General features: G+C 38.9%; 3 protein-coding genes across 3 annotated transcripts in view; all 3 read left to right on the top strand.

Moving 5' to 3' along the window:
* LOC149097048 (uncharacterized) overlaps positions 1-10,630 on the top strand; it is a 347,996-nt gene that overhangs the window by 140,911 nt on the left and 196,455 nt on the right. The gene's annotated exons all lie outside the window — the stretch shown is intronic.
* On the top strand, positions 301-1,586 carry LOC149097064 (melanocortin receptor 4-like). Its single transcript, XM_089279921.1, has one exon. It carries the CDS (start codon positions 301-303, stop codon positions 1,216-1,218), a length of 918 nt encoding a protein of 305 aa, XP_089136047.1. The 3' UTR covers positions 1,219-1,586.
* Positions 5,890-8,190, top strand: LOC149097063 (melanocortin receptor 4-like). Its single transcript, XM_089280552.1, has one exon. The coding sequence runs from the start codon at positions 6,904-6,906 to the stop codon at positions 7,819-7,821; it is 918 nt and encodes a 305-aa protein (XP_089136678.1). The 5' UTR covers positions 5,890-6,903; the 3' UTR covers positions 7,822-8,190.

Below are 10,630 nucleotides of genomic sequence, written 5' to 3'. Positions count from 1 at the left end.
TCCTAAAACTTGATTGTATCTCGTGAAACGCTTTTTTTATCATTATTTCTCAATGTATTCAAAACTGGGAAATACTCAAAAGCAAACGACACATCTATCACTATTCAACACAATAAACACTGGGCAGTTATTAAAATACAACTGTTGTTAGGGAAGTTTTAAGTCATCAGATAAAGCACAGATCGACGTGTTATTATCCCACGCTGTAATAAAGCTGCGACCTCCTGCTTTCAGTTTTCATTTTTCAAGAGAAAGGCGCTCTTTACAGCAACTTTAATTGTTCTGACCACCAAAGCAACGATGACTAACGTTACTGGAGATGGAAACTTCATAAGCAAACTGAACCAAGCCCTCAGAGCACAACAAGATGGGGTACTTTTATTTTTTTCAGCTTTGAACGTTGTTCTTTCCATCACCGCATCGCTGGGCAATGCTCTGATCCTCATTGCTCTTCATAAAGTCTCTTCTATTTATCCTCCGACGAAACTTTTCTTGCGATGTCTGGCGGTCACTGATCTATGCGTTGGACTTATGGTACAACCACTCTTTGTTACAAGCATGTTGGCTCCTTTCACCAATATGGACGTGAATGCTTTCAACTATGTTTTCGAAGTACATGATGTTGCAAGTATGTTTCTCTGTGGGGTATCTCTCCTTACGTCGGTCGCAATTAGTGTGGACAGACTTCTCGCCCTGTTGTTGGGACTGAGATACAGACATGTCGTAACGTTAAGGCGCGTTCGTGTATTGATATTTTGCTTTTGCCTGATTACCGGGTCAAATATAGCGATTATCAGGCTGTGGGGAAGGAATATTCGCTTGTTGTTGATCCCTATTTACATAACACTTTCTGTGGTAACATCAATTTTCTGTAACACTCGCATTCACCTCAGACTACGACATCATCAAGTCCAACTACTAAACAATGTCCCCCAAGGACAACCGAACGAAGGAAGAATTCCAATGAACATAGCAAGGTACAAAAAGACGGTAGCTACTGTTTTATGGGTGCAGTTGGCATTGGTTGCCTGCTATACTCCGATTGCTATTAGCGCTGCGTTAGAAGCTATTGGAATAGAAACTCATGTTGTGGCCTTTTTTACTGTATATTCTCTAGTTTACTTTAACTCTTCTCCAAACCCGATCCTGTATTGTTGGAAGATCAAAGAAATCAAAGAGTCTGTGAAAGAGACCATAAGACAACTTTACTGTTTGTAAATATAAACTGCATGCATAGGCATAAAATTGTGAATTAAAATTGATATATAGCCGGTTTAAAAAACCTGAAAAAAACCCAAGCAGATTAGTTGCTAACATGTAAGTTCATTTCTTGTAATGTGCAAAATTCTTTTCAAATAAAAAAAAAAACCCTCAAAATTTCAGTTAACTATGAAAGAGGAGCAGATAACCATACTTACAATGCTAAGCCACCAACTTTAATAATTAATAAATGCCTGAATTTAGGTTTGACAAGAGACATTTTTAAAATTGTGAATTATAATTGATATATAACCGGTTCCAATAGCGCAAAAAAAGCGCATTAGTAGCTAAGTTCATTTCTTGTAATGTGCAAAATGCGTTTCAAATCGAAAAAAAAAATGAAAATAAAATTTACGTTTACTAGCTGTAAAAGAAGAGCAGATAATTTTACTGTCAACTCGCTAAGCCACCAACTTTAATAATTAACGAATGCCTGGATAAACGTATGTTAGGTGACGTTTGACTGACAAGAGACATTTTTAACGATTTCTCTCCAGCATTGATTTCTTGAGATATATAATATAAATTTGCTAACTCTTTTTTTGGGAGAAATGATAAATTCACAAGGATTACTGCAAAATAATAAACATAACACTTTCTACGTCAGTAGACAAATTATCTTTGCCTCGAAACCAACACAAATGATATTAATAAAAATTAACTTGAAGTTGCGCCTGGATAAATGTTTAACACATATATCTGCGGAAAATTTTAAAACGAACGAGTGGAGGTGTCTCTAAACAAACTGGAATTGTACCGAAAATAACTTTTTAAATGTTGTCTTTTTAACAGCTGATGGGAAGGAAGTAAGGTGTCTCTGTACATGCAGCTTTCCAGGCCGAAAACTAATTCAGTAGGCCTTTGCTCGTAGTTTAATCTATTTTCCAAGCTCAATCAAGCGATTATACTAAATATGAGCCATGTGAATATATCCATGCTACTTTCGGGTCTCTTGCCGCCCTTTCATGCACCTTGATTGATGCAATCATCTTTTTCGTTAACTACAGATAGAGTCGGTTTATTCTTGGAAGTCAGTTGAATTTACATTGACATGGAAGATGTCTAAGTTGAAGAAGCCTTATTCTCAAGGTAATCCCCCTCAGGTTATTTTTAGAAATGGTATCCAGCTCTCCAGCAAATAATTTTACCACGCGCGTTGCGCAATGTTTTTCGTGGAGAGCAAAAATGCCTGTGTAGCATTGCATAGCTGCTTGCTGTAGGTGTCCCAAACTCCACACAATCAACCTTCAGTATTAAAACTATTTGTCTCCCTTTATCTCCTTTTCTTTCTCTCTTTAACACTTTATTTTTTAATCACAATCGTAAATTATTTCATTAATGCTATTTATCATCTTCTATAAGTAATTTGTATATCTTTAGTTGTATTCTATTTTTTTTTCTGACACCTCTGTAAAATTAATGTTTGTGAGAGTTTAAATTAAAATTGAACTGAACTGAATTGAATTGCATGGCTCTCCACGCGAGTAAAATCCGCGTCACAGAATTGGCTATTTCTAGATCCGGGATTTTTGCAGTCAAAAAGTGACCTGAGAGGAATTACCTTAAGAATATGGCCTTTATGGGAATCAACTCTCGTACCCTTCATGTTTTCTTGTCAGAGCTAATTTTCTCCGGTCGAGTCATTTCTAGGGAGTCGAAGGCAAGAACCAGGTTCACACCCCATTTTCCCCATTTAGCAAAAGCCGTTGTTTTAATGAGCAAGAGTTCAAAATGTCGCTGACATACTGTTACTTATAATGTTGTTACTAATCACCTCGCCACTGCCGGTCCCAGGCCTCGATAAGAAAGGAGGAAGGTTGGACGGGGGCCAGAGACCTTATCCCATAGAAAGGCACCCTGCTACAAAAACGCCTACGAGAATAACTCAAGATAACTTAGCTCTTGAGAGGGACGAGTTTCCTTTAAGAAGACGGATGACCTCCCTTCTCGCAACCAGGGTTATCAACGCAGTAACATGGAAAATAAGGACCACGTATAGAAGAGGAAAGAGTACCCAAGTAGCAGCGGAGATGATAAACTACGACTTATTGCTACGAGCGAGAGACGCAAGGACTCAATCCGGACATGCAGAAAGGGCTGAAGTGGAGAGATGTCTTGGAAGAGGAAGACGCACGCATGCATACTCAAGGGGTAGCCCTGATGTTGTCAAAAACCGTCACAAAAGGTGCTCATGGGATGGGAGAGGAAAGACAAAAAGCTCTCAATTCCATCAGAACAAGAGCCCAGAAGTCCAAGACCCCAGAGGAGTAATCAAGTACTAACAAGTGACTCAAGAGGAGTATCCGAACGCACAACAGCAGATACATAGAGGGATTAGCTGAAGACGCTGAACAAGCAGCAAGAGAAGGGAACATGAGGGCTCTGTACGACTCCACCGAGAACCTGTCTGCAAAATACAGTAAGCCAGAAAGACCGGTGCAAGATAAGGCAGGAAGACAAATCCCGGGGAAAGAACAGCAACGGAAAAGATGGCTAGAGTACTTCGAGGAATTGCTGAACAGACTAGTATCACCAAACCCACCCGACATCTCTTCCACAAGCTGTTCCACAGCACAGCACCATTATAGCGAAAACTGATCCTTAGAAAGTTGGTGCTTTGCAGGAGAACAGCCAGTTTGCCCTCACAGTTAGGCTTAGTGAATAAGAAATTTCACTGCGGCCGGTGAACTTTGATCCATTTAGTTATAGACCATCGTATTTGTTTGCAATTTTTGTTGAACATCTGGTTTTTTTCCAGCCTAGATGAGATCGTCGGCACTGACGTCATGAGAAGAAGAAGAAGAAGAAGAAGAAGAAGAAGAAGAAGAAGAAGAAGAAGTCAAGATTCGCGCGGCGCGATTTTGTAATTATTTTTGAAGTTTAGAGTTTTGTTGCAGTCTCTCCATATGACACTACAATAATCGAAATGGGGCTGCAATAAAGCGAAAATTGCGCAAAACTTCGAATATCACATCCACAGTGCAACGAAAAGGCCAGTATATATATATACCAGAAATTGCACATCATTAGTATATCATCATTACAAAATGTTGCTCATTCACCAGTCACCAATGATAAGTTTGCTCAAAACAAAAGCCTTCACATGTCCCGATTGGGTGCATTTTTTCTCGCATGATCAATTAAATCCCCTTCTACGAGTAGGCCCTATTTTCCCTTAAGTATTCTCGTTGAGCGTGAAGTGAAAAAATATGGAAGGGTGATGAAACGACCGCGCAGAATTTCTCTCTTGTTTGGCTTCTTTCTTTTGTTTCACGAGACGAAATAAGGGAAAAACAGGCACTTCTTGTATTATACTGATAAGCGCTCCCTTAGCGAGGCCCAAAATTGTTGTGCACCCTGCAGGAATCACAAGAGAAATACTTTATATGCTCCAGTCGATGGATCAACAAAAATTACCCAATCTTCGAAAGCACGTGGAAAAACAAAATGGTGACAGCGCAATTCGCATAGGTAGGCAAAAGCTTAAATATAATTATATTTTAAAAAAGCACCCAGTTTCACTCTCCTCGTCAGCCCAAGTCTCAGATCTTCAAAGACTTTTTCAGATTACACGATTGTCTCGGAAATTTGGGAATTCCTGTACGAATACAAATCCTCTCGAAGCTCTGGCGATTCGGCAAATCGAGATATATTTGTAGGTTTTTCACTGACAGCATGCATTGCCACGTCCCTACACACGCGAAATGTCCAGACAACAAGAGATCTCGGAAAAATAATAACAAAAGCATTAATGCACTCTGAACATAATATCTGAGATCCCCTGATGAAGATTAGCAGTAAGTGGTCGAAAAGTCCCAGTTGTATCTCATGTGATAACATCATAAGACCAACGATGAATAACAATAAGCTTTTTCACAAAACAAAAGTATTTTTTTGCCATTTTGGTTGTTTACCATTTACACGGAGAAACCGGTTTGTCGACGGTTGTGCAAATGGTAAGCGAAAATGCCTGATGGTAAGTTCCGTTCGGATTTTCAATTTACCATTTTTACTCAAGAAAAATCAATTTAATTACCGAGAGAGCCTAGGACGAATTCGACCTGATCATATATAATTCCAAGATAGCGGTTAAGAACTGTAAATGTAGGTACGTTTCCACTCAGATAGTTCCGTTGGAAATTTTGGACTACCTTTCAGGACGATCAGTTTATCAGGTCTTTATTGCCATGTGTTGACAAATCTCTCAGTCTGAGTAAAATAACGGAAATTTAGGTGTCAAAATGGTGCGCTGGACAAAAGAAAACTGCAGGAAAATGCAATGGCTGCCGATTGCAATGGGAATTACCACTGAAACAAAAAGCCCTACTGTCTACTTCCGGTCAAATACCTTCCGCTGACCGAAGAGCCTGAGGACCTTCAATGTAAATTGACTTCCGGTTTGACTTTGAGTTCCGCTTGAGATGCTCATTTTGTTCGGAAAACAAGCTCATTATGATTTATTCACACCCTGTAATTTATAGTTAAAGCAAAAAAAGAAGAAGAAAGAAGGCGTAACGCATTCTCAGCTTATTCAGTGCATGCATATTGAATGCACTACCTTTGACAATTCCGTCAGTTTATCAAAAGATAAAGATGCTGGTAAACCGGGGGAGAGGGGGAGGGGGCGGGGATGGACTCCCATATAAAAAGAATTGGGGTGCTCGTCGTACCTTTTAGGGGTTAAAAAGCGGTTTTGGTACCTCTCAGGGTGCTCAGCTTCAAAAGGCCCATAGCGTGAGCTTTGTGGTACCCTTTAGGGTATTCACCCTCATTTTCTCTTGGCCGAATAAAATGTGAAAGGAGAAAATATGTTGTTTTAGAATTCGTACTTACTACGGGTGAAAAAACATTTCAAGCCACGCCCACAAAACAGGATCTTGGCACCTCTGAGGTTTTCTCCAATATTTCCGACGAGCTGCCCCGTCCTTTTTTATATGGGAGTCCCGTCCAATGGAAACTGACAGACGGTTTACAGCTGCTAACAAACTTAAATATAATTTGCTTAAAGGCTGGAAGAAATACTTAGCACAATTGAATTTCGTTATTTCATGTTGTTGTTTTTTTTTTTAAAAAAAAAAAGAAAGAAAAAAAAGCACCTCTAATAAAACACGCTAAAAGCCGTACTTCTACACAAAACTAGTATGAGTTGTTGACGTGATGGAGTGCGCAAAAAGTTGCATTTTGATCGTGTAAATAAATGAATTATTTTTCTTTCTTTTTCTTGCAGTGTTGTTTTGGTAAAGGAAGTAGGAAAACAAGTTTCAGTGCTCCAATTGAGATATCGCTTGTGAAATTAAGGTCTTGGGGAATTCGGAAAAGGTGTTGAAAAACTCGCCAACTGCATTTATCTGCCTGTTTTCTAAAACTCTAACTCTCTGATTGATTGTATTTCTCAATGTATTCAAAACTGGGAAATACTCGAAAGCAAACGACAGATCTATCACTATTCAACAAAATAAACACTGGGCAGTTATTAAAATACAACTGTTGTTGGGGAAGTTTTAAGTCATCAGATAAAGCACAGATGGACGTGTTATTATCCCACGCTCTAACAAAGCTGCAACCTCCTGCTTTCAGTTTTCATTTCTCGAGTAAAAGGCGCTCTTTACAGCAACTTTAATTGTTCTGACCACCAAAGCAACGATGACTAGCGTTACTGGAGATGGAAACTTCATAAGCAAACTGAACCAAACCCTCAGAACACAACAAGATGGGGTACTTTCATTTTTTTCAGCTTTGAACGTTGTTCTTTCCATCACCGCATCGCTGGGCAATGCTCTGATCCTCATTGCTCTTCATAAAGTCTCTTCTATTTATCCTCCGACGAAACTTTTCTTGCGATGTCTGGCGGTCACTGATCTATTTGTTGGACTTATGGTACAACCACTCTTTGTTACAAGCATGTTGGCTCCTTTCACCAATATGGACGTGAATGCTTTCAACTATGTTATCGAAGCATATGATGTTGCAAGTACGTTTCTCTGTGGAGTATCTCTCCTTACGTCGGTCGCAATTAGTGTGGACAGACTTCTCGCCCTGTTGTTGGGACTGAGATACAGACATGTCGTAACGTTAAGGCGCGTTCGTGTATTGATATTTTGCTTTTGCCTGATTACCGGGTCAAATATAGCGATTATCAGGCTGTGGAGAAGGAATATCCGCAAGTTGTTGATCCCTATTTACATAACACTTTCTGTGGCAACATCAATTTTCTGTAACACTCGCATTCACCTCAGACTACGACATCATCAAGTCCAACTACTAAACAATGTCCCCCAACGACAACCGAACGAAGGAAGGATTCCAGTGAACATAGCAAGATACAAAAAGACGGTAGCTACTGTTTTATGGGTGCAGTTGGCATTGGTTGCCTGCTATACTCCGATTGCTATTAAAGCTACGTTAGAATTTATTGGAATAGAACCTCATGTTGTGGCTATTTTTACTATATATTCTCTAGTTTACTTTAACTCTTCTCTAAACCCGATCCTGTATTGTTGGAAGATCAAAGAAATCAAACGGTCAGTGGAAGAGACCATAAGACAACTTTACTGTTTGTAAATATAAACTGCATGCATAGGCATAAAATTGTGAATTAAAATTGATATATAGCCGGTTTAAAAAACCTGAAAAAACCCCAACCAGATTAGTTGCTAACATGTAAGTTCATTTCTTGTAATGTGCAAAATTCTTTTCAAATAAAAAAAAAAACCCTCAAAATTTCAGTTAACTATGAAAGAGGAGCAGATAACCATACTTACAATGCTAAGCCACCAACTTTAATAATCAATAAATGCCTGAATTTAGGTTTGACAAGAGACATTTTTAAAATTGTGAATTATAATTGATATATAACCGGTTCCAATAGCGGAAAAAAAAGCCCATTAGTAGCTAAGTTCATTTCTTGTAATGTGCAAAATACGTTTCAAATCGAAAAAAAAAAATGAAAATAAAATTTACGTTTACTAGCTATAAAAGAAGAGCAGGTAATTTTACTGTCAACTCGATAAGCCACCAACTTTAGTAATCAACGAATGCCTGGATAAACGTATGTTTGGTGACGTTTGACTGACAAGAGACATTTTTAACGATTTCTCTGCAGCATAGTTTTCTTGAGATACATAATATAAATTTGTTAACTCTTTTTTTTGGGAGAAATTATAAGTTCACAAGGATTACTGCAAAATAATAAACATAACACTTTCTACGTCAGTAGACAAATTATCTTTGCCTCGAAACCAGCACAAATGATATTAATAAAAATCAACTTGAAGTTACGCCTGGATAAATATTTAACCCATATATCTGCGGAAAATGTTAAAACGAACGAGTGGAGGTGTCGCTGAACAAACTGGAATTGTACCGAAAATAACTTTTTAAATGTTGTCTTTTTAACAACTGATGGGAAGGAAGTAAGGTGTCTTTTGTACATGCAGCTTTCCAGGCCGAAAATTAATTCAGTAGGCCTTTGCTCGTAGTTTAATCTATTTTCCAAGCTGAATCAAGCGATTATACTAAATATGAGCCATTTGAATATATCCATGCTACTTTCGGGTCTCTTGCCGCCCTTTCATGCACCTTGATTGATGCAATCATCTTTTTTGTTAACTACAGATAGAGTCGGTTTATTCTTGCAAGTCAGTTGAATTTACATTGACATGGAAGATGTCTAAGTTGAAGATATGAAGAATAAACTTATTACGTTCGATGTTCCACGTTGTTTTATGTATCCTCCATGATTTTTTTTGTTCTATATCCAATAACTGGAACCCCTGACAAGTTCCTTTCTCGCTAGTAAGCGAGTTACTCAGAGCCAAGGGAGATGTAGGATGAGAGAGCTAATCCTGCATATAAGCCTTATTCTCAAGATAATCCCTCTCTGGGTATTTTTAGAAATGGTATCCAGATGTTTTTCGTGGAGAGCAAAAATGCCTGTGTAGCATTGCATAGCTGCTTGCTGTAGGTGTTCCAAACTCCACACAATCAACCTTCAGTATTAAAACTATTTGTCTCTCTTTATCTCCTTTTTTTTCTCTCTTTAACACTTTATTTTTTAATCACAATCGTAAATTATTTCATTAATGCTACTTATCATCTTCTACATATAATTTGTATATATTTAGTTGTATTCTATGTTTTTCTGACACCTCTGTATTTGTAAAATTAATGTTTGTGAGAGTTTAATTAAAATTGAATAGGATTGAATTTAATTGCATGGCTCTCCGCGTGAGTAAAATCCGCGTCACAGAATTGGCTATTTCTAGATCCGGGATTTTTGCAGTCAGAAAGTGACCTGAGGGAATTACCTTAAGAATACGGCCTTTATGGGGGATCAACTCTCGTACCCTTCATGTTTTCTTGTCAGAGCTAATTTCCTCCGGTCGAGTCATTTCTAGGGAGTCGAAGGAAAGAACCAGTTCACACCCCATTTTCCCCATTTAGCAAAAGCCGTTGTTTTAATGAGCAAGAGTTCAAAATGTCGCTGACATACTGTTACCTTATAATTTTGTTACTAATCACCTCGCCACTGCCGGTCCCAGGCCTCAATAAGAAAGGAGGAAGGTTGGACGGAGGCCAGAGACCTTATCCCATAAAAAGGCACCCTACTACAAAACGCCTACGAGAATAGCTCCAGATAACTTAGCTCTTGAGAGGGAAGTAAGAGTTTCCTTTAAGAAGACGGATGACTTCCCTTCTCGCAACCAGGGCTACCAACGCAGTAATATGGAAAATAAGGACCACGTATAAAAGAGGAAAGAGTACCCAAGTAGCAGCGGAGATGATAAACTACGACTTATTGCTACGAGCGAGAGACGCAAGGACTCAATCCGGACATGCAGAAAGGGCTGAAGTGGAGAGATGTGCTGGAGGAGGAAGACGCCCGCATGCATACTCAAGGGGTGGCGCTGATGTTGTCAAAAACCGTCACAAAAGGTGCTCATCGGATGGGAGAGGAAAGACAAAAAGCTGCCAATTCCATCAGGACAAGAGCCCAGAAGTCCAAGACCCCAGAGGAGTAATCAAGTACTAACAAGTGACTCAAGATGAGCATCAGAACGCACAACAGGAAATACATAGAGGGATTAGCGAAAACTGTTCCTTAGAAAGTTGGTGCTTTGCAGGAGAACAGCCAGTTTGTCCTCACAGTTAGGCTTAGTGAATAAGAAATTTCACTGCGGTCGGTGAACTTTGATCCATTTAGTTATAGACCATCGTATTTGTTTGCAATTTTTGTTGAACATCTAGTTTTTTCCAGCCTAGATGAGATCGTCGGCACTGACGTCATGAGAAGAAGAAGAAGAAGAAGAAGAAGAAGAAGAAGAAGAAGAAGAAGAAGAAGTCAAGATTCGCGCGGCGCGATTTTGTAATT

Source organism: Orbicella faveolata, unplaced genomic scaffold (genome assembly GCF_042242905.1).
Source record: "Orbicella faveolata isolate gen_17 unplaced genomic scaffold, um_ofav_v1 contig_47, whole genome shotgun sequence".
Lineage (NCBI taxonomy): Eukaryota > Metazoa > Cnidaria > Anthozoa > Scleractinia > Merulinidae > Orbicella > Orbicella faveolata.
This window is presented reverse-complemented; position numbering and strand designations above follow the sequence as displayed.

Excerpts from the sequence above, each read along its gene's own strand:
- LOC149097064 (XM_089279921.1), top strand. The coding sequence starts at position 301 with ATGACTAACGTTACTGGAGATGGAAACTTCATAAGCAAACTGAACCAA.
- LOC149097063 (XM_089280552.1), top strand. The coding sequence starts at position 6,904 with ATGACTAGCGTTACTGGAGATGGAAACTTCATAAGCAAACTGAACCAA.